General features: G+C 39.2%; 8 protein-coding genes across 8 annotated transcripts; 4 read left to right on the forward strand and 4 right to left on the reverse strand.

Moving 5' to 3' along the window:
* The first annotated feature begins 308 nt into the window (after positions 1–308).
* On the forward strand, positions 309–778 carry LOC306820672 (histone H2A-like). The gene has a single exon (XM_079338596.1). The coding sequence runs from the start codon at positions 341–343 to the stop codon at positions 722–724; it is 384 nt and encodes a 127-aa protein (XP_079194722.1). The 5' UTR covers positions 309–340; the 3' UTR covers positions 725–778.
* A 2,283-nt stretch (positions 779–3,061) lies between these two features.
* Positions 3,062–3,522, forward strand: LOC306820674 (histone H2B 1/2-like). Its single transcript, XM_079338598.1, has one exon. It carries the CDS (start codon positions 3,097–3,099, stop codon positions 3,469–3,471), a length of 375 nt encoding a protein of 124 aa, XP_079194724.1. The 5' UTR covers positions 3,062–3,096; the 3' UTR covers positions 3,472–3,522.
* A 1,334-nt stretch (positions 3,523–4,856) lies between these two features.
* LOC306820675 (histone H2B 1/2-like) lies at positions 4,857–5,288 on the reverse strand. Its single transcript, XM_079338599.1, has one exon. The coding sequence runs from the start codon at positions 5,283–5,285 to the stop codon at positions 4,911–4,913; it is 375 nt and encodes a 124-aa protein (XP_079194725.1). The 5' UTR covers positions 5,286–5,288; the 3' UTR covers positions 4,857–4,910.
* Positions 5,289–7,174: 1,886 nt separating this feature from the next.
* LOC306820677 (histone H4) lies at positions 7,175–7,567 on the reverse strand. Its single transcript, XM_079338601.1, has one exon. It carries the CDS (start codon positions 7,546–7,548, stop codon positions 7,237–7,239), a length of 312 nt encoding a protein of 103 aa, XP_079194727.1. The 5' UTR covers positions 7,549–7,567; the 3' UTR covers positions 7,175–7,236.
* A 1,194-nt stretch (positions 7,568–8,761) lies between these two features.
* On the reverse strand, positions 8,762–11,680 carry LOC306820662 (macrophage mannose receptor 1-like). The gene is made up of 5 exons (XM_079338585.1): positions 11,571–11,680; positions 10,497–10,871; positions 10,071–10,421; positions 9,694–9,788; positions 8,762–9,542 (listed from the first exon to the last, which is right to left on the reverse strand). Exons 1-5 carry the CDS (start codon positions 11,605–11,607, stop codon positions 9,411–9,413), a joined length of 990 nt encoding a protein of 329 aa, XP_079194711.1. The 5' UTR covers positions 11,608–11,680; the 3' UTR covers positions 8,762–9,410.
* A 2,604-nt stretch (positions 11,681–14,284) lies between these two features.
* Positions 14,285–15,015, forward strand: LOC306820666 (histone H1-like). Its single transcript, XM_079338589.1, has one exon. It carries the CDS (start codon positions 14,345–14,347, stop codon positions 14,957–14,959), a length of 615 nt encoding a protein of 204 aa, XP_079194715.1. The 5' UTR covers positions 14,285–14,344; the 3' UTR covers positions 14,960–15,015.
* A 2,135-nt stretch (positions 15,016–17,150) lies between these two features.
* Positions 17,151–17,639, reverse strand: LOC306820670 (histone H2A-like). The gene has a single exon (XM_079338593.1). It carries the CDS (start codon positions 17,593–17,595, stop codon positions 17,212–17,214), a length of 384 nt encoding a protein of 127 aa, XP_079194719.1. The 5' UTR covers positions 17,596–17,639; the 3' UTR covers positions 17,151–17,211.
* Positions 17,640–17,907: 268 nt separating this feature from the next.
* On the forward strand, positions 17,908–18,449 carry LOC306820668 (histone H3.2-like). The gene has a single exon (XM_079338591.1). The coding sequence runs from the start codon at positions 17,966–17,968 to the stop codon at positions 18,374–18,376; it is 411 nt and encodes a 136-aa protein (XP_079194717.1). The 5' UTR covers positions 17,908–17,965; the 3' UTR covers positions 18,377–18,449.
* Positions 18,450–23,001: the final 4,552 nt, after the last annotated feature.

A 23,001-nucleotide genomic window follows, 5' to 3' on the forward strand; every position in this document is an offset into this window, starting at 1 on the left:
TAAGCGGAAGAAAAAGTGTGATAAACCCGGCAGATGCGAGCTGCTCTTAAAGCGGAGGAGCGGAAGTGAAACTATGACGCTGCTTCAGAGCTCTGGCCTCTGATTGGTGACGGGCTGCTCCACGCGCACAGCTCTGCGGGGGCCGCGAGCCCCTACCTCAATCTCCGCTGCTGATTGGAGAAAAGAAGTTCAAACTGTCCGTTAAACGTTGAAGCGGGCCGCCTCTTTTCTGATTGGTCCAGCCGGACGACCCGCGCGCTCCGTGGATATATAAAGCCGGTTGTGGCCGTTATCGAGCAACATTTCTATCTGAGACTAGTTCAGAAAAGATTGACTGAAAATGAGTGGAAGAGGTAAAACCGGAGGGAAAGCCAGAGCAAAGGCAAAGACCCGCTCCTCCAGGGCCGGACTCCAGTTCCCGGTCGGCCGTGTTCACAGGCTGCTCCGTAAAGGAAACTATGCCCAGCGTGTTGGAGCCGGTGCTCCCGTCTATCTGGCGGCCGTGCTGGAGTATCTGACCGCTGAGATCCTGGAGCTGGCTGGAAACGCTGCTCGTGACAACAAGAAGACCCGTATCATCCCCCGTCACCTGCAGCTGGCTGTCCGTAACGATGAGGAGCTCAACAAGCTGCTGGGAGGAGTGACCATCGCTCAGGGAGGCGTGCTGCCTAACATCCAGGCTGTCCTGCTGCCCAAGAAGACCGAGAAGGCCCCCAAGAAGTAGATGCCCACAACCAGATCCAATAAACACAAAGGCTCTTTTAAGAGCCACACTACACTTTAACTGAGATGCGAATCCTTATAACATAAATCTATACTAATAATATTCACTGTACAACTTAAGCGCCAGTATAAAAACATTTCAGACACTCAACCAGCAAATCTGATTGAGAGTTGTGAAGGCTGATTCTCTATTCAATGAGTTACCAAAAACATTTAACTCAAAAATGTATACCTCAGAATATTGTGTTAAAGAACAGCACTAATCCTTTTGAGTCTGTAACAGACTTCTTACCCATTTAAAATCTGAGACAATGTAAGGCAAGTTTATTATACATGTATAATAAATCACATCTCAGCAACTGGCAATTCAAAGTCCTTAAGACATTAAAAGCATCATGACTGAGAAAAACTTTTAGTTTCAAGATTCCCTAAAACAAAACAAACATCAGAGTATTAGGTGTTTTTTGAAAGGTTGTTTATTTCAGTTATACAGAGCATAGAAACTGAAAGTTTTTTTTATCTTTAAAACATGAATATTGGAAAAAAAAAAAGACTGAAGATATTTGCCAAACTTAAAAGTCTTAAGAGTTTAAGACTTAAGAGTCTTAAAAGGAAGAAAAAAGAAACTGAACGGCAGACGACCTGAGCGCTCTGGTTCAAATTTAATCAAAAAGTCACTAATTTTTCATTCATATTTTGCCCCTAAACCCTTCAGCGTTTCATACACCAGCAGCAGTATTTTAAATATTTTCTCGGACAGACTGGGAACCTGTGTAAAGACCTTGTAACTGGACTGATGTGATCCATTTTCTTGGTCTTGGTGAGGACTCCAGCAGCAGCGTTCTGGATCTATCTAAACCATCCTGTAATGTTTGTCTGTAACAACAAAAACTATCGGTTGGCACTTTACTGGTTTTCTTTCCTTTTCTATTTATTCATTTTGTTCCACCTTTCAGATGTACGTCCCCTTTGCACTAAAGTGTCTACTTAATGAAATGTAAACTACAGAAAAAGTTTTGCTTTTGTCACCTGCAGATTGCTTTTACGAAGCCTGGTTCTCAAGTCCTTTGGGTTGAGGGTGTCTACACTTGTGTTTGTTTTAATTGGAAAAATATTCTGACTGTTAAATTGCTATGGAAAAAAAAAAACTTCACACTTCCCAAATTTAAATTATTCATTGTTGTTTTAGAGAGTGCAGATCAGAGTAAGAGATAAAGATTTTAACTCGTCATTTGTATCGTGAGCGCTGACTGAGGTAATGTGGGACGCCATCTGCTCCTTTTTAGATTTATTCAAACCCTGGGATCCCTCGACTTTTATGAGTGTTGGGGGATTATAGGAAAGATAAAATAAAACGGTTAAATAGCGTAAGTCTCCGGGTCCAGACGACCTGCCATCTTAACTCAGGCCTTTTTTACAGGCTTTAAAGAGGGTGTCTTGTGTGATTAGTTTTATCATGGTGTCATGTGTATGAAGTTAGAAAACCAAAGAGATCTGGATCCTCTCGTTTGGTGCTTTATGAATGTGCTTTAGGTGCTACATTAAATTAGGAAAAAAAACTGTAGCTGAGAGTACAGAGTAAAATTAAGGATAATATTATAAAGACTGTGTAAACATATTTAAAGCCCACATCGTGTCTAAATGTTTATTACTCTCAACTGTGTTTCCTCCATCTCCAAAAACAACCATTTCGTCAAATAAATTGTTTGCCAAACTTCTTGGGGGGGGGGGGGCGAAACAAGAAGTTACAAAAAAAAGTCTGATGTATTAAAGTAAACAAAAAACAAGTTTGGGAGCATGTGACCTTAATTTATTGTTGAAAATTCCCGTCATTAAAAATGTGTCCAATGCACTAAACAGGAGTGCTGGACAGGTGGAGACAAAACACAATGGGACAAGTTGAAAGCCTAAGCTAAAAGTAAAACTCACTATAAGTTGATATTTGGTGATTGTAAAACAAAATATAAATTCTTAAATGTATATTGGACTACTGCAACCACAAAATAAAGATATAAAATGTTACATGATCATGTAGATGGAGGACCAAGCGAATACATGTGTAAATCTTGTTGAATATGATTAATTGAATTAAAACTATTACTGTACCGGGGATGAGACATTGAAACATCTCTTTTAAGGCTTTGGCCTGAGAGTCTTAGGAAAGTAATCAAAGTAATGTGGGCCAACTTAAAAATCTTTTCATGGGTCCAAGAAATCCTCCAGACCCCCCTGAATGTGAATAAACCCAGTGCTCCAATTTCAGCCAATCATGTGTGAGCAACAGCGCATCTAATTTGCATACTGACCGAATATATTCAGCGAACTGACCCGCCGTATTTTTATCCGTCTGTGAAGTTCACTCCTGAACACATCATGCCTGAACCAGCGAAGTCCGCTCCCAAGAAGGGCTCCAAGAAAGCCGTGACCAAGACCACCGCAAAGGGCGGCAAGAAGAGGAGAAAGACCAGGAAGGAGAGCTATGCCATCTACGTGTACAAGGTCCTGAAGCAGGTCCACCCCGACACCGGGATCTCCTCTAAGGCCATGGGCATCATGAACTCGTTCGTGAGCGACATCTTTGAGCGTATCGCCGGGGAGGCTTCCCGTCTGGCTCACTACAACAAGCGCTCCACCATCACCTCCAGGGAGATCCAGACCGCTGTCCGTCTGCTGCTGCCCGGAGAGCTGGCTAAGCACGCCGTGTCCGAGGGCACCAAGGCCGTCACCAAGTACACCAGCTCCAAGTAAACCTGCTGATTCATCAGCCACAACAAAAAGGTCCTTTTAAGGGCCACCCAAAAGATCTGAAAAGAGCCTGACATCCTTACCATTACTCTTAAGAATTGTATATAAATGTATGTGTACATAAAAACAAATGGCAGCTAAAAGAAGAATCCTTTATTCATCTTATATGCGTCAAAGTGTAAATATGCATTAAAAATAGCTAGCAATATTATAAAACATGTTTATTTTATTTTTTTTATACCAGTTTAGTCTACAAATAAACTAAGAGTAATGCAATCCATTAGTGCTCACTCACAAACCGCGGACTAATAAGCAGGAGCAATTTGTGGTTGAGTGTCTTGCCAAAGCAAACATTCAACATGTTGCTGCTGGAACTCACATTGTGTGGATCCCACACACTGTTGATTTAACCATTTCTGAACCATATTAATTTCTCTTTAAGTCCTCATTAATTCATATAGAACCGAGACATCTATACATATTTTTATTCTGATTTTACTGTATCCACAACTTCAGTTTTGATTCTGATGCGCATGTAACTGCATCGTAAATTTATAATTACCTAAAAGATCTGCACTTTATACGCGTTATACAAGTGATGTGATGGCTTGTGTTTGTACTTATTGCTGTTTTATACACATGAGGCCAGTGCATCAAGTATTACAGTGGCTTTAGTAACAAACATCGAGACACGTGGAACAATCTTCTGCAGGCCTCTGAATTCTGTTTCCGAAGTCTTGTTTAAACTAGATAAATAATTAAAAAATTGTTGCTTAATAAGAATCACCAATCTCCTAGAGGAAGTACTACTGTTTAAATATTAAATAAATAATAAATATTTTTTGTTTATTTATTCATTATAAATTTACGATGCAGTTACATGCGTATCAGAATCAAAACTGAAGTTGTGGATACAGTAAAATCAGAATAAAAATATGTATAGATGTCTCGGTTCTATATGAATTAATGAGGACTTAAAGAGAAATTAATATGGTTTAGAAATGGTTAAATCAACAGTGTGTGGGATCCACACAATGTGAGTTCCAGCAGCAACATGTTGAATGTTTGCTTTGAGACACTCAACCACAAATTGCTCCTGCTTATTAGTCTGCGGTTTGTGAATGAGTACTAATGGGATGATTGCATTACTCTAGTATTTGTAGGGAAACTAAACGGGTATAAAAATCAATGTTTTATTATATTGCTAGCTCCATTATTTCTTTTAATGCATATTCACGCTGCAGTTATTGCTTTGACGCATATTTTGTTGCGGGATGACAAGGTCAATAAAGGATTCATCTTTTAGCTCATTGCAGTTTATTTACATGTACATACATTTATTAACAATTCTTAAAGTTAATGGTAAGGACGTCAGGCTCTTTTCAGATGTTTTGGGTGGCCCTTAAAAGGACCGTTTTGTTGTGGCTGATTAAACAGCAGGTTTACTTGGAGCTAGTGTACTTGGTGACGGCCTTGGTGCCCTCGGACACGGCGTGCTTAGCCAGCTCTCCGGGCAGCAGCAGACGGACAGCGGTCTGGATCTCCCTGGAGGTGATGGTGGAGCGCTTGTTGTAGTGAGCCAGACGGGAAGCCTCCCCGGCGATACGCTCAAAGATGTCGCTCACGAACGAGTTCATGATGCCCATGGCCTTAGAGGAGATACCGGTGTCGGGGTGGACCTGCTTCAGGACCTTGTACACGTAGATGGCATAGCTCTCCTTCCTGGTCTTTCTCCTCTTCTTGCCGCCCTTTGCGGTGGTCTTGGTCACGGCTTTCTTGGAGCCCTTCTTGGGAGCGGGTTTCGTTACTTCAGGCATGATGATGCGGAGTTGTGACGCACTTTGAAAGAGCTCCTCTTCTTATACAGACGGTATGCAAACAAGGCTGTGCCGTCTCCCTCCTGTCATTGGTTGAAGAGCTCACGTGTTCGTGGTGGTGGTCGTACTGCCGGCATATATTGTTTCTATGGTAACCTGTCTTCTTGGCGGCTGACTTGCAATTTCTAAAATAAAGAAGTCTTCTAAAGACGTGTTAAATATTAATTTGACCAAAGCATACATTCCAAGTATTATTATTATAAATGATTCACATTTTAGTGGATTTCACTTCACAAACAACATGTCTTCACCTCTTTAGCCTTACCTGTTGTTGCTGTTGTAAAACAGCAAGACTGTTTATTTGGGCGTAGTTGCATTGCTGAAGTCAACAAAAAATCATAAAACACAATGTTCATTTTTAGTACCTTTTTAGTGCCTCAAAGTGAAATCACTATAGCAACAGATCATTAATCTTAAACCTGCTCCAGGGCAGGTTTCTTTCACTTAGCCAGATCTAAACTTGACACACCCTGCATCCATTTATTTTCCTTTTGTCAAATCATGACTGGTGTAGTCACCTTTGTGTGCCAAGTTTAAAATTACCCGTATGTGAAGTCATGTTCATGTCAAGCTATTGTGTAATGCACTGATTTACCAAATGATAATAGTAAGAACCCAAAACGGTGTTACACCTATACATTATATATATAATCTTTAAATTATTGATCAAGCTGTAAGTGGAGTTGGAAAAAAAGACAGATTTTCCATTTAGTTACTATTCGTGTTATAGCTTGAGGGATTAATAACTCTTTGCTTTAGGCCTACATATTTAGACCCAGCTCTCTGTCAAGCAATTTGATCTCATCATACAGATTTATCTTCAGCTGACTGTATAAAATGTTGGTCTGCATTTATCGCTTGTACACACAACACTTTTCTATGCCTGTATAAAACACATCGCATATCATTTATTTCGAACTTAAATATCTGCTCATTACAATACGAGTGTATTCAGTAGTACTCAATGCTCTGCTGGTTGTGGTTCAGTACTCCCCTAAAGGAATGGATTGATTGAGTCTAAATTCCAATCACAAGGATCGATATAGGTTTACAGTTTCCATGGTGTGTGTTCATAACTCAATCTAAACTATTCAAATTGTCGTCAGAGCAAAATCTGGACCCTGGAAACCTGAAGATGAAATCCTACACAAGTTACAGAATGGGCAAGAAACACAGAAACCGTGTTCTCTCCAGGTAGCTTTTTATAAACAGTGTTCCAGGGACCCATTTTAACCACAAATGAAGTTTGTATATTTAGTTCAGAAAATATAAAAAAATGTTTCACTTAAAGTTGTACATTGCTCACCTTTAAACATGAGGTTTATTGGTCAAAGGTAGCAGGCACATCGTTTTATTTGTCGCATAGTTTTAATCTTGCTTCCACTTCAAAATAAATAAAATCTTGTTCATAAACTAAAGAGGGTTATCATGTTTTGAACTTTCCTTCCTTGGGTCACTGCGCTGCTTTAAACACTTCAAGTGTTAAAACACCACATGAAGATGAATGTGACTTTTGATATTCTCATGTAGTTGAGCATATTTTGTTCTTTCAGGAAGTTGTCTGACTTGTCAAAGAAAGAGACCCATGGAGTTTCTTTGGAAATAGTATGGGTTATTCTTAAAGCATACATTTTCACCCTACACATTAACAATGATTTTAAAAGACCAGTGTCTGCATATAATTTTGACACTGATGAAAAGTTATATTGAGGTACTGCAGGATATTTACTGTTAAGGATCACAGAAGGAAAGTCGGGTTTTGCCTGTAACTGTAACTCTGCAACCCTTACAATTAAGATACTGTTAAGTGCAAGTATGGGAGATGCTCTTATTTGATGCTGTGGCGGCCCTTAAAAGGGCCTTTGGTTTTAGAGAAGTCTTAGATGAATGTTTAACCTCCGAATCCGTACAGGGTGCGTCCCTGTCTCTTCAGAGCGTAAACCACATCCATGGCGGTCACGGTCTTTCTCTTGGCGTGCTCGGTGTAAGTGACAGCATCACGGATCACGTTCTCCAGGAAGACCTTCAACACACCGCGAGTCTCCTCATAGATCAGACCGGAGATACGTTTCACGCCACCACGGCGAGCCAGACGGCGGATAGCGGGCTTGGTGATGCCCTGGATGTTATCACGGAGAACTTTACGGTGACGCTTGGCGCCTCCTTTCCCGAGTCCTTTACCTCCCTTTCCTCTTCCTGACATGGTTACAAGTTGATGATTAACAATCGAATGTCTTTCACAGCAAGCTGCCCAACTATATATTTATTGTCGGCGGACCTAGAAGAAGACACATCACATGTTCTTCTCCTGCACGTAGTTCACTCAGTCTTTAGAGCGTGAGCGCCCCCCACTGAAAATAGGAAGAATTAATTTATGGAGACGCATAACAGCAACTGATGATAAAAACAAATGAAAAACATATCATATATGGAAAAACTAGATTGAGCATTGTTTTATATATATATATATATATATATATATATATATATATATTGTGTATATATATATATATATATATATATATATATATATATTTCATCTAACATAGCCAAATATAGACTTCCTAAATGTCTTTCCTGAACTTGGAATAAAAGTTAAAATCCTTTTCTTCAGATCTGTACTGATGTGCATTCAACATGAGAAAGACTTACTTGGCCGACTGTCTGTTACTGACACCACTGACTCCAGGCTCTGCTATTGAAAGTTACTGCAAAAATTGTTAATCGGAAAAGCCATCTGCTCCCATTACTACACACACTGCATCAAGTAGACAATTTAGCTATGTCGAGTTTGGACGAAGAGGTCTGTGTCGACCCTGAGAATAACAGAAAGACCGCTTTAGCAGAACCAGACTTGGTGGATCGATTGGTAAAGTTAGTTGTCTCTACTCCTGCTGGGATTAGTTCTTTTGGTTACATTAAATAATAACAACCTCTGCCATAAGTGTGTGAATGTGTAGTTGTGACATTCAGTGTAAAAGCACTTTGAATAATTAGAAGACAAGAAAAAAAACATTTACTGCACCAGTGTTGGAGAAACCTTCTGCCACAACTGGACAGGCTGAGAAAGTGGAAGAGATATTTTCACAAATAAAAATTCAAATCATTTTTATTACTGATACATAAACATTTATTGTTGCAGTACAGGCCTATGAAAATGTCCTATTTTTTATGGCTGAAAATGACACAGGTCCTTTTTTTTAACTGCATGAATTATTAAGTGCAGTTGTTGTCATTCCAACTCAGGCAAAAATAAAAAAACGATTCATTATATTTTATTCATTTTTTATTTTCTTTACATTGCAGAAACCATACATTTTATTTATATGATTAAATACCTGTTTAGTCTCTACTTTATTGAAGCTACTCAGCATCGTCTAAAAATGTGCACTGCTGAACACAGAAGCAGCATAAGATAACCAGAAGCAAAGAAAGATGGACCTGTGCAGTGTTTTAACAACATGCTGCAGGTGTGAAATGATGTCAGGAAAAAAAAACGGAAGCCGTGTGGATTTGGTCAAAACAGAATAAGTCATCTCTTTAAATAAATCATGTGTAAAACTTGTTTGGGGAAAACATTGTGGAGTTCTGAAAAACATGTACAGTAAATGAAGTTGTGACATTTGGTGAGAATAACTGTCAAACCGGAAGTCCTCTTACACAAAGTCCACTTCCAAAAAGTCCCACGCTTTTTATGACTTCCCTTCATGCAGCTCAGCCTCCCTTTTTTGTTACAAAATAAGTCACACAGCAGGAAAGCAAGCTGATGATGTTGATTGTCTTCCTTACTGGTTTTGCTTCCGATGCCATGTTTGATCTTGAGACTTTCTGTAAGATGTCATGGCTGCGCAATCGAAACAGCAGGTGGGAGGACTCCTGGTCTGGCCAAGTCATCAAGTGTTTGCATTTGGAGGGTTATCATATTAAAAATCTGTGGAAACTGTCCTATCATCTGTTGTCTCTGACATTTTTAAAATCAGTTAAGATTTATCAATTAATTAGTGTATGGTCAGCTTTACTGTAATAATCAGCCTTCACCATGGATTCAGATATGCTCAAGTACAGTTAGAGTTCATTTTTTCCTCTGTTCCTCTTCAGAGGACTTTCCACTTCCTTATGGAAAATTTTCCCATCCTGCCACTTTCTCCACTTCAGACGGACTCCACTCAATCCGTTCTCCTTCAGCCTGTCCTGGAGCTGTAAAAAAACAGTGAAATCAGTTGTGAACATTCACTCCAATATGCAGTGCTTGTTTGAGGGGAAACAGGAAAGAATGAAAGTCAGACAAACAATGCAAACAGCACAGGAATTCAACCGATTAAATTTTCTGTGAAAAATATTGACTTGCCTTTGTTAAGATGTCTGCTCTTGCTGCAGGATCGTTCAGATCTACAGAGGAGTCCTCCAGCTTCATTCTTACCTTTATTAGCTGCTTCTGAACTGCTGCACAGAAACAAAGAAGACAAATGTGCTGTGGATTTATTGTGCTGCTGCTTTCATACGTGCACAAAACTATTAAAAATATCCTGACAGCTGCATGTAAATGCAAAAAGGCAAATGAGGAGCAGGGCGATAACGTCAATCCTGAGACGCACAAAATATAAAAATGAACACTGACTTCTCACATGGTTAGGTAGGCTACAGTATAACAGTATTTTGTTTATACATTATATGCTAATTCTCTCTTAAACTTAACCACAGTTAAACCACTGTTAAACCACTTACCACTGTTGTAGCATACAAATGGAAGTCGTCGTTCACAGGACACTGGCCTCCATTTTCCTGATAGTTTCAAATCCACAGCGCCACATACCACACTCATTGAGCCTAACGGGTTTGAACCTCCATCCCAGAACAAGAACACTGAGTCACTCCCATCCGACCAGTAGCTGTCAGGATCTCTGTACAGACCAATCCATACCCAATCCTTACTTGGCCTCAGGCTGTGGATCTTCTGATTCTCTGCTTCGTTCCTCACAGTTGCCAAGTCTATGAATTTCTCCCTGCAGTACCTCTGAGCATTGGACCAGTCCAATTTTTCATTGACAAAAACAAATTCAGGATCCTGTTTTGTTCCTGCAATAAACGTTTGAAAATGTTAGTGAAGTTCAAGATAAACCTGCCTTAAAACAAATTTTCATCTCCTCTTACCTCTATAACAAATGAATTTAATCTTGGGAGAGCATTCATAATCCCACCATCTTCCATCATCTTCAAAATCCACACAGAACTGATTACCATGGAAGTCCGGTTCTTTACTAGCTTCCCAGTTTCTATAATCAGCCCCACTGCCATTGTAGCCGTCTGACCATTTCCAATTGATTTTATTGTACACGCCGATCCAGGTCAAAGAATTGTGAAGACGAAATGGGATTTTGGATTTAAGTTGCTGCATTTCGTCCATGTTGTGGACAGTGGCCAGGTCTGTGTATATCTCTCTGCAGTAGGTTTGAGCCTCGGTCCAAGTCATTGAATGGGCAACATAGTGGTACTTAGGAGGGGGAAGGCACAAGGAGACAATCCATCCTGTGAGAACAAGATAAACACAAACAGCTCAGATAAGGCATTTCTCTATACTTGAGAATTTAAGGAAGACTGCTCATAAAATCCTCCTGATCTGTTTTTCACACATGCACCTCACAGCCTGAGACCGTCCCTGTCAGATTGAAGGGATTAAGTGTGCCTCAAGCAATATATTAAGGACAACGTGGAAGTGGCGCACAAAGACACTATACGCTATAATACAAATATTTCCCTTTATATCGATACTATGTGTAGTTTGACAGAATCAAAAAACCAATAAGCAGAAAACAACAAACTAAAAAAAAAAAAAATTGTTTACATTACATTTGTTAACATGATCTGAAATCGCAACAGTCTATATATGCACCATGCACTGACTCACTTAAGGTTAATTATCCTGATTATATCCTGCCATTGCATCAGCTCACTCTGAAAATATATCACAAAAAGAAAACTTATCACAATGTCAGTTGAAATCATTCAGCACTCATCTCTTGATGTGCTGGTTGTAATATCCTTGTTTTGAGCCTCAATGACTGCCCCCTGGTAGGGTCTGGATAATCGCCTACCAAAGTACTTTGTGGTAATACCAACAAACATATTCTTTTTTGAAATTCATCACGAGTACAACATTTGTGGACAATTTAATTGTGGAGGGTTAAAAATAATTAGCAGTCTGAGATCAGAGGGAAATTTACTGACCTGAGAAACACAGGACACACAGGAACGTCCTCTCCATGGTGCCCTGAGGATTGATGTGACACTCCACAGAAACAATATCAGTGACACCATCAGGCAAATTTAGGGAAATTCAAAACCAACACATTGCCTCTGTATCAAAAGTCCACAGTGCAGTTAGGCTCATTATAATGCAACTGTAAGTATGGGTGATGTAATGAAAATGTGAAGGCTATTAAATATCCATGTCATGTTTGTCCCTTTCATTAGAAAACAACTAGTGCCAAAAATATCAATATCAAATGTCTTATTTAATTTGACTTGCTTTAAAATGTGTATATGATTAGTAATTTGGGGTGTATGTAAAAGATGAAAAACACAGTAAAAAAAAAAATATATATTTTTTTTAAATCACCCTGACGGAAAACCATAAACTATGATAACTCTTTCTTATTTTTCTTACCATAACTTCATTTTAAGCCATTTAAAAGTAGTGGCCTCAGAAGCTGGAAATTATCTGGATGCAAAATGCTCCTTGAAGTTCTTCTGCAGACTCTATGACTAACACTAGTCACTATGCCATCAATCTTTTGAAGCTAACAAGAATAACTATAATATGACTGTTGTGTGTCCAATGTGTAAGGCATGTGACTCTTCTATAGCTTGTGGGAAAAAAATGACATTCAAACATGTTTTAGTCCATAAGATGGTAAATATGAATGACAAATCCAGACAGGCAGAAAGCTGGAGCTGAGGCAGGTTTTAAGCCCGATACAAAACCGCATGTCAATCATTTTGGCTAACGACTATATGTATAACAGATACCGATCCTAATATCAAAACAGATGTGTTGGAAACATGAAATTACCCTTGTTTCGTGTGCCATTATTAACAATAGTTAAACAGACCTATGTGGGATGTTTGTACCAGGTTGCTGTAAAAAAAGGCTTTTCTGAACAGGGTGTGTGACTGACTTCCAGGGCTCCCCTCGACAACAAATTGCAGGATTTTGCACCTCCACTTTAGCTTCATTTTTGAACACCAGAGGTTGACGCTTAGTGTTAATAATTTTTAACTGTAAAATCCAACCCGGGTTGGTAAAATCCTAGTTTATGCTCAAGGAATACATGATGTGCCATTTGAAATATGGTTTAAACTTCTTTTGCCACAAAATAAACATAATCGTGTGTCAGTTAAAATGAGTGTATTTATAATGTTTGAATCATAGACTGTAAAAATAAAGTCACTCCAAACAAACGTTATATCAGTGTTTGGCTTTCACTTAGGTGTGCAGGGACATAAAAACAATCAAATCAACTAAATATTCAATTTCTTGTCGTCCATAGATGACATGTTAATGAATAATGTATTTAAGTGTATTCATTTAAAAAATTACTTGAAATGAATTTAAAAACCTAAATGTTTTGGTTCATCCCACAAATGGGAGAATATGTGCAAACAAATCCTTCCACTAATTAAAATAAACTGGAGATGCTCTTGTATGTTTTCAGCTGTGTCAAATCTTTGCTTATTATAACACTGACAGAAACAGATCCCTGAGAACTCCAATCTTTGATCAGTCATTAATTGGAGGTATGTTTAAGTGTGTTATGACCATCTAGTGATAGTAACAGTGTATTTGTTACTCATAATTTGGTCATAGCGAATCCTGGCAATATATTCCTTACCAAATTCATTTCATCTGCAATTTGGTTTTTCAATAAAACGCCCAACTAAAGCTGAAGTTGTCCTGTTTATTTTTTAATTTATGGAATCATTTATGTAGTTCCTGGTCAATTTAATTAATTGATGATGAATTGATTGATTTTGTTTGAACAATCAATAAAAAAAATTCAATTTTCAAACATGAAAAAGCTGTGAAAAATGTTTAACGCTCATAATGTGTGCTTTTCTTTTAAAAATGAGCTCATCATTTTGTTCTTTAATGATCATTGAAGATATGTTATAGTTTTAATCCTGAACTTGTTTCCTCTAATAGGTATTTTATGAAGTAATTAAATTTAAATTTTTAAATTTATATATATTTATAAAGTTTATAGCCATAAGTTTTTGAATCAGGCGAGAACAGGGTTATTATTAGCTGTTTTTCCTTACTATATAAACATGGCAGCTTATAAATTAATTGCTCTCTACAGCTAGGATTAGTCAATTTAAACTGGTTTCTCTGCATAAGATTAGGTTTTATTGTATTGCATGTTGTTAATAAAAGATTAAATGTTCACAGTGTCAGTGAGCAGCCTGAACAAACTGCAGCACAGATCTCATCATCAGTGTGTTTGCTGCCATCACAAAAACGCGATTTTATTTCAAACTGATGATAAACAGATATTTCTTTTTACTCCGAGTTTATGAACAAACATCTGCAGCAACGGGAAACCGACTTTTGACGGAGCTGTGATGTGTTTTTAACCATTTTTAGGAGAAATTAGCGTGAAAAGCTGCTGAGCAGGGCTGATCAGGACGGTGAATGTGTGAGGTTTGGAGGCTCTAATCAGAGAAACGATGGAGCAGCAGAGCTCAACATGACTTTAATATGAAGAGACACATGTCCGCTCTGAGCTCCTTCACAGCTGAGCTTCCTGCACGGCTTAAACATTTAGTTTGGACTGTTTTTATCAACGACAGAAAACACAAGTGGATCCATTTTAACACACACAGAGGAGACGCGGCGTGGGGTTGAGTCTCTACGGTTCTCATGGTGTGTTTAAACACAGTCTCGCGAGCAGCAGTTGCACCAGTTGATCCACTTCCTGTGAGAGAGACACTCCGAGAGAAATATGGCAGAAGTTGCTCCAGCACCGGCACCGGCCCCGGCCAAAGCGGCCAAGAAGAAGGTCACCAAGGCGAAGAAGTCTTCCGGCCCCAGCGTCAGCGAGCTCATCGTGACAGCTGTGTCCGAATCAAAGGAGCGGAGCGGCATGTCCACGGCCGCCATCAAGAAGGCTCTGGCCGCCGCAGGCTACGATGTGGAGAAGAATAATGCCCGCGTCAAGATCGCCATCAGGAGCCTGGTGGCTAAGGGCACTCTGATCCAGGTCAAGGGGATCGGAGCATCCGGCTCGTTCAAGCTGAACAAGAAGGCCGAGGAGAAGAAGCCCAAGAAAGCGGTAGCTAAGAAAGCCCCCGTTAAAGCCAAGAAGCCCGCAGCTAAGAAACCTGCAGCGGCCAAGAAGCCCAAGGCAGCAAAGAAACCAGCAGCCGCCAAGAAACCAGCAGTCGCTAAGAAGTCCCCAAAGAAGGCCAAGAAACCCGCAGCGAAAGCAGCAAAGAGCCCCAAGAAAGCAGCAAAGAGCCCCAAGAAGACGGTGAAAAAGGCTCCAGCAGCCAAGAAATCCCCCGCTAAGAAGGTTGCTAAACCCAAAACCAAGAAGGCAGCACCCAAGAAGAAGTGAGCTGTCAGTCAACGACCACACAAAAAACGGCTCTTTTAAGAGCCACCCACCTCAATACAAGAGCTCATTCCTAAGTACATTATGTGGCAATTTTTTATGTTCTTTTCTACGTAGATATTATAAATGCACTGTAACTATAGATAGATAGATAGATACTTTATTGATCCTGAGGGAAATTCATATAGTTTACTTAGACAACACCCTGGTGTTGAATACTACTGTCAAACAGTTTCATTCAGAATATAATTATGTTGTACTGTCTTCAACATTTTAACAAGTGTTATGATGTATAGATTGATGCACTGTACTGATACCAGGCTGGGAAGTTTTGCTGTTGCAGCAGCAGGTCATTAAATGCACAATGTCAGTAACAAAACAAAACCACATGAAATACAAAGTAGAAAAGCTCAGAGTCGTGTATATAAACCAGGATTTAACTTAAACATTACAACTAGTCAAACAAGTGACACGTTTACTACGACATTTGTACGTCATGTTTAACTGAGTGGCTTTGCTGGAGTAGATGAACATGTGCAAAAACAAGTAATGAAAGTTGTAAGTAAGCAGTATTGATAGATAAAGAGCAAATATCAGTTATACAGATACTAAAAAGTGCAATACAGAGAATGGACATAGCTCTATTGTATATATATTATTTACTGCACTATAAATTTGTTTACATATTTAGTTCAATCATTGTCCACTTTTTTCTATCTAACTTTGTAATTTAGTATTTTAACCTTATGCTGCATCTTGACACGTTATTCTTTGCTTGACACTTTATCTTTTGTTAAACTTTTAGTATAGCTGCACTGTCATTCATTTACTGCTCTGTCTGCCTTTAATTGCCCCACAGCCACAAATAACCTTTTCATTTTATTGAATCTGTGTAGCAGAGTATTAATTGCATTCATTTGGGTGTTTTTTATAGCTTTATAAGTCTCTCTATATGATCTGTAAATGCAATGAAAACAGCCTGCAGTCATTTATCCGTGTTCCAATGTATAATCTTTACTTTTCAATACTTCAGTAAAAGGGATGTGTTGAATAATACAAGTGATAAATGTGTACACAGCAATTATCAATGAAGAGCCATTTTGGTGAAGCCGAGTCAAATGATCTTGTGCAGTAAGCGCACTAATCAGAATCCACAATCCCATCACTAAACACTAAACTAAAACGTACTAATTGATTTATTCAGAGGTTGCATTTATGGCCCGTTAATCCCTTGAATTGCTGACATACAGTTTACAGACAATTGTTATTGCAGATATATGTTACATGTAATATATATATATATATATATATATATATCTTTAAGACTCAGACACCAAATACTTTGTTTCTTTCAAGTGGTTATTGGCAGTAATCTTCAGTCTTATTTTTGTTTTGTTTCCATATTTATGTTTTAAGTTCAATAAACATACAAACTAAATGTAGTGGGTTAGACAACACGACATTCACAATACCTACCACCTAAATAACATTAAGGGGGAAAAAAAGGTATTAAATATTCAAAAGGTCCCAGGGTAATGGACTTTTTTTCAGGTTGATGGTTTGACTCCTCCTGAGGTAACACACATTACTGTAAACATGGTCACTAGACATCACGTGCTGGTTATTAACTTTTGCTGTAGTTTTCTTGATTGTTGTTGATATCAGCAGCCAGAACAGTCTCCTTTTGTCATCAGTGAAGGACTCAGACAAAACACAACAGATTTATTATTGGCATTAAAACTAACATCTATTTTTAATCTGACTTGATTTGTACGATTATAGTGGATGAAGAGATGCTCCAGCGTTTCATCCTCTGTACAGTAGATCATGTGAAACATTTCAGTTCTGATGAAACCACTCCCTGTTACTACAGCTCTCACAGTCTGTTAACAGAGACCAACTACAGTATCACACAGAGGCGCTCGGAAAGTAATTTATCCTGTGCTGATTTATTCATCTCAACAGTATGTACATGTTTATATTGAGTTAGTCCTCCATTGACAACTTCCTTTGATATCTTTAGTTTCCAAATAAGTAAAATGTATTGTTCAGTGTGATAGTACTATGGTATAGTTTGTATTATTGAACGAGATGTGACATTTTCACCTACATGTGTTTTGAACACATATGTGATATGTATACTTTTTTACCGTTTAACGTCATCACCTGCCATGTGTTAGAGGAATTCACGTCTGTTTATATAGTGTGTGGCTCTTAAAAGAGCCTTTGAGTTTATTGGATCTGGTTGTGAGCATCTACTTCTTGGGGGCCTTCTCGGTCTTCTTGGGCAGCAGGACAGCCTGGATGTTGGGCAGCACGCCTCCCTGAGCGATGGTCACTCCTCCCAGCAGCTTGTTGAGCTCCTCATCGTTACGGACAGCCAGCTGCAGGTGACGGGGGATGATACGGGTCTTCTTGTTGTCACGAGCAGCGTTTCCAGCCAGCTCCAGGATCTCAGCGGTCAGATACTCCAGCACGGCCGCCAGATAGACGGGAGCACCGGCTCCAACACGCTGGGCATAGTTTCCTTTACGGAGCAGCCTGTGAACACGGCCGACCGGGAACTGGAGTCCGGCCCTGGAGGAGCGGGTCTTTGCCTTTGCTCTGGCTTTTCCTCCGGTTTTACCTCTTCCACTCATTTTCAGTCAATCTTTTCTGAACTAGTCTCAGAGAGAAATGATGCTCGATACCGGCCACAACCGGCTTTATATATCCACGGAGCGCGCGGGTCGTCCGGCCGGACCAATCAGAAAAGAGGTTTCTAGAGGGCGGCCCGCTTCAACGTTTAACGGACAGTTTGAACTTCTTTTCTCCAATCAGCAGCGGAGATTGAGGTAGGGGCTCGCGCCCCCCCGCGGAGCTGTGCGCGTGGAGCAGCCCGTCACCAATCAGAGGCCAGAGCTCTGAAGCAGCGTCACAGTTTCACTTCCGCTCCTCCGCTTTAAGAGCAGCTCGCATCTGCCGGGTTTATCACACTTTTTCTTACACTTAGAAGAAGGAGAAGAGAAAATGGCAAGAACCAAGCAGACCGCTCGTAAGTCCACCGGAGGCAAAGCCCCCAGGAAGCAGCTGGCCACCAAGGCTGCCCGTAAGAGCGCCCCGGCCACCGGCGGCGTCAAGAAGCCTCATCGTTACAGGCCCGGTACCGTGGCTCTCAGAGAGATCCGTCGTTACCAGAAGTCCACCGAGCTGCTCATCCGCAAGCTGCCTTTCCAGCGTCTGGTCCGTGAGATCGCTCAGGACTTCAAGACCGACCTGCGCTTCCAGAGCTCCGCCGTCATGGCTCTGCAGGAGTCCAGCGAGGCTTACCTGGTCGGTCTCTTCGAGGACACCAACCTGTGCGCCATCCACGCCAAGAGGGTCACCATCATGCCCAAAGACATCCAGCTGGCCAGAAGGATCCGAGGAGAGAGAGCTTAGACTATCTCACAACAAACAACCACAACGGCTCTTTTAAGAGCCACCTACCTCTCACTAAAGACAAATATCCTACATGCATATTCTTTATTGTCATGTTCATTTTTTATATTAATTAAACTTCACTTTGAGTTTTTACTTTCTGTTCCAATGTATTTCATGATACACATCCTGCACAATGAATCAAATACTTCTACACTCGCGCATCTCCCCACGAATATTTATACTGTCTTGTGCATAATCACAAATGTTGTCTGAAGATACGTCACAAAAAGCAGGTAATATACCTCACTAAAATGTATTCAAAGACCCAATGTTAATTAATCATTAGCACTAAACATGCTGACATTGAATATTAAACACGAGAATCACTACACAATCAGATAAATGTAAAAAAAATTAAAATGTTAAACACTGAATTGAAGTCAAGGTCCCTCAGAGTCAAAGACATCAAGCTGGCTTGAAGGATCTTAGAAGAGAGAGCATAAACTGTCTGCTTTAAAAATATATACATTTACATGTCACTGGTGTCATTGACTGTTTTTTTTTTTTTTTACTTAGTTTTAGATATTGACGATGGATCTTCTTAGTCTTCTTAATGGTACTTTACATTTCTTAGATGAATGATTGTACGAGCATGTGTCTAATTTAGACCGCCATTCATCAAAACATGAAGCCGCACACAGCTAGCAAAAAGGAGTCTGGTGTTTAATTGTTATGTTAGAATTAAAGTTTTATAGCACATCATTTATTATGATTTAATTTTACCACCAGATGGCAGCACAGCCTGTAAATGCAAACAGGACCATTGTGAATAAAACATAATGTTACAAAAATGTAGTCATGGTTTTGTGGTTTTTATTGTTGTTTTTTTCCCCCTTAAATATTTTTCAATCAGGTTTATAGGTTTTATATGTTTAAATAAATTCAATTCATTATTTAAATAAATATTGACACCTGTCTTGATACCTCACAAACTTAGGAAGACATCCTATAGGCAACCAAAAATTACCAATTTATTTGATTAACGCAGACATTGTCACTCTCTTTGCTCTTTTCTATTTGTCATCTTTATGAGCTGTGAAACTAATTGAAAAACGTCAATATTTTTAAATAGCAAAACAAATTCATCAATTGTACAATTCTTCCCGATATTTTCAACAGTTTAACTCATGACATTGTCACTCTCCACTGAGTCCCTGAGACATGTCGAGGACAACTCTCATTCCTTGGTTTTTCTCAGGGGCTCCTCCATCAGGTTTCCCTGTGTAGACTTGTAAGTTCCAAGCATATGAGGAAGTGGCATCACAGACATTTGACCCTCTGATGTTTTGTGTACCCACACGTCTATTTACCCCGGGTCCAGTGGACCTGGACATCTTATATGTAATAGAAATGTGTAGGGGGGTGTATGGTGTGTGTGGTCATTAAATATATATTCTGATATATGTTCTTCACAGAAAATGAGCCAAAGTCAGTGAGTCTCAGTTTGAAAAATTAATTAATTGTATCATTTTTCTTGTAATAAAAAATGAAAACGGGTCCCACAGACCCGAACACCACACAAGGGTTAAATGATGACTGCAGGTTCCAGATCACGAAGGGTAAACGTAAACTCTGGTTGGCTGGCATGACCAGTTATCAATAAAACATTGGCTACAAGCTCTCCTTGAGGTGGTCGACCTGGAGTGGTCATCAGCTCGCATTAATTATTCTGAGCCACGAACATTGGAGACGTGGAAAAAAACTGGAGAGGATGTCAAGTCATCATTGTCATGACTTCTGAGGCTCATCTGTGGTAGCATAGTATGTCTGACTTGTAATCCTGTTTATTACTTTATTCTATTCAGTTGCTTTGATTTTGATTTTGCAAACATTTCTCCGTTGGTCTGTGTGCTCTGTGGGAGTTGGGGAGGTGGGATAGGGAGGGTTGTTCTGTGTGTTCAGTGTATTTGGTTTGTGTTGTTGTTGTTCTATTGTTTAAAAATTGATAAATAAATAAAAAGTTACAAAAAAAAACAAGTGAGGACAAACATGAAACTGTATCACAACAAAGGGTTAATTTATGGAACGACTGAAGTGAAAACATGTAACACGCATTAGGTAAGTTTAAACACATTTTTAAGACTTATCTAACGGATATAAAAATCAAGACCTTCCTCTCTGATATGTTAGAAAGCAGGTAAAATACCTTTTATTTTATCAAAGACCCAACATTAATCCATCATGAGCACTAAGCAACATTTAGTGAAGTAACAGTGGCAAGAAAAAACTTTATTTAAGAAGCAGAAACCTCAAACTGAACCAGACTTAAGTCACGTTTTTTTATCAGTCACCAAATAACAAAGAAATGTTTATTGATATTGAAACATCTTAAATCTTCTCCAATATTTCAAAAGGTCTAAAAGTAACAAAGACTTGATGAACTTCAACGCTGATGTGCTGGCCTCGTTGACTTCATAAAACCTAAGAGCGATGCCACCTTCAACAGAGACAGACTCCCATTTTGCAAACTATAGTATCAAATGTTGAATTCACGTTTCACTTTTATCTAGATTTTTAACACATTCCCAAATTTTGCAAAGGCCAGAGCGCCCTACTATTTAAGAGCGCCTTTCCTCTGAGTTAAGTGAGGTTAGGATTGACATTGTAGGTGTAGTCAATTTTATAAAGACAAGACCACTAAAAACACGAGTCTTCTCTGCTATCTGTGAGGAGATGGGAGCTGAACATCAAGCTGTGCTGTTTCACAGTGAAGCAATGTGGCTGTCACGAGGAAAAATCTAGTCCCCAGTTTTTGAGCTCAGAGAGCAGATCAGAATGTTTTTAGAGCAGGAGCACATGAAGTCACAGAAAAATGTAGTGATGAGAACTTCCTGGCAAAACTGACCTACCTGAGTGACCTGTTGAAACATAGTGAAAGCTACATGAGCTAAATCTACAGCGTTAAGGGAAAGATAAACACCTCCCTCAGGTCACAGACAAGATCAGCTCCTTCACTTGAAAGCTTGCAATGTGGGGCAGGCGACTTGATGAAGGAAATACTGATTCCTTTGAGAACCTGCACGAGTTTGTGAGACAACTGAATCGGATGCCACCTCAGTGATTTCACATATTCAGCAGCATATTTATTCATAGATGGGATTCTACCTGAAGATAGTTCCCAGTGTGACTGGGTGAGAGATACTTTCAATGCACCAGCTCCAACTGGTTTCAGCTCTGCAGAGGAGGAGCAGTTCATTGACATGACGCCACATTGAGACTGCAGTTCACATCACAGACGAAGGTGTTGACGAAGACGCTACGTTGCTCACGTCTAGTAGAAAGAGATGTTGCAAAGTTCAGAAGTTCATCTGTATTATTTTACACTTATCTCAGGATCAAACAATTCATCATGAATTTATTAATGGTTATGAGTGTTTTTTTTTCTTTTCAAGGATTTTGTTTATAGACGTTATATTACAATTAGAAGGAACTAATCCAATCCTGTTATTCGTCCAATACTGACTCATGCAAAAATACACCGATCCATGGGGCTCAGCATTTCACTTAATTTCTTTGCTATTCTGTGTTCAAGGCACGTACATACTGTACATCCTGTCTTTGTGTGCTGGTGGGCTTGTGCATTTTGATTGCAATCCTTACATTAACTAAAAAGCTGAGATTTAGAGACATAGCAGAGTTTGTCAACAAATTAATACTTTTTTTAGACTTCTGAACATGTGCAAAAAAAATTAGAAGTGGAGTCAAAAGCTAGATGCTTACCACAGATAGCTGGAGCTCTGATTTTAAGACAATGCTATGGCAAGATGAAAGAGCCATGAGGCGGCTCTATGCAGCTCAACAAGGGTTTACTGTCTAAGTGGAGGATGCAATCTCATCCCCTGTCATCTCATTGGGGAAGAGAGATGGCCCAACCACCCAGGGCTGCAATTTCTAGCAGTCGTGAATTTGGCGGGAGGATGTGCATTATGTTAAACAAACAAAAACATCTGGCGATGGTGAAGAAATGTACAGGAAGTATGCCATTGTGACTTAAATTTCAAAATAAGGCAATTTACCTTTTAGGTGTTGTTGCTCATTATTTTGTTTTCAATAGTAAATCGGTACATTTTAATTTGTATTCATTTGTCTACTTTATTGCAGGTGTGACGGCCCCTGTGTTTGCTTGGTGCTGTTTTTGGTTTGTGTTTCAGTTTGTTGGCGTCATCTGATAGATAGATAGATAGATAGATAGATAGATAGATAGATAGATAGATAGATAGATAGATAGATAGATAGATAGATAGATAGATAGATAGATAGATAGATAGATAGATAGATAGATAGATAGATAGATAGATAGATAGATAGATAGATAGATAGATAGATAGATAGATAGATAGATAGATAGATAGATAGATAGATAGATAGATAGATAGATAGATAGATAGATAGATAGATAGATAGATAGATAGATAGATAGATAGATAGATAGATAGATAGATAGATAGATAGATAGATAGATAGATAGATAGATAGATAGATAGATAGATAGATAGATAGATAGATAGATAGATAGATAGATAGATAGATAGATAGATAGATAGATAGATAGATAGATAGATAGATAGATAGATAGATAGATA

The sequence above is a fragment of the Symphodus melops genome (genome assembly GCF_947650265.1).
Source record: "Symphodus melops genome assembly, chromosome: 2".
NCBI lineage: Eukaryota > Metazoa > Chordata > Actinopteri > Labriformes > Labridae > Symphodus > Symphodus melops.

Excerpts from the sequence above, each read along its gene's own strand:
- LOC306820672 (XM_079338596.1), top strand. The coding sequence starts at position 341 with ATGAGTGGAAGAGGTAAAACCGGAGGGAAAGCCAGAGCAAAGGCAAAG.
- LOC306820668 (XM_079338591.1), top strand. The coding sequence starts at position 17,966 with ATGGCAAGAACCAAGCAGACCGCTCGTAAGTCCACCGGAGGCAAAGCC.
- LOC306820662 (XM_079338585.1), bottom strand. The coding sequence starts at position 11,607 with ATGGAGAGGACGTTCCTGTGTGTCCTGTGTTTCTCAG. Across the intron at positions 10,872-11,570 it reads GTGTGTCCTGTGTTTCTCAG|GATGGATTGTCTCCTTGTGC; the intron begins GTCAGTAAATTT and ends TTGTTCTCACAG. Across the intron at positions 10,422-10,496 it reads TAAATTCATTTGTTATAGAG|GAACAAAACAGGATCCTGAA; the intron begins GTAAGAGGAGAT and ends CGTTTATTGCAG.
- LOC306820666 (XM_079338589.1), top strand. The coding sequence starts at position 14,345 with ATGGCAGAAGTTGCTCCAGCACCGGCACCGGCCCCGGCCAAAGCGGCC.
- LOC306820674 (XM_079338598.1), top strand. The coding sequence starts at position 3,097 with ATGCCTGAACCAGCGAAGTCCGCTCCCAAGAAGGGCTCCAAGAAAGCC.
- LOC306820675 (XM_079338599.1), bottom strand. The coding sequence starts at position 5,285 with ATGCCTGAAGTAACGAAACCCGCTCCCAAGAAGGGCTCCAAGAAAGCC.
- LOC306820670 (XM_079338593.1), bottom strand. The coding sequence starts at position 17,595 with ATGAGTGGAAGAGGTAAAACCGGAGGAAAAGCCAGAGCAAAGGCAAAG.
- LOC306820677 (XM_079338601.1), bottom strand. The coding sequence starts at position 7,548 with ATGTCAGGAAGAGGAAAGGGAGGTAAAGGACTCGGGAAAGGAGGCGCC.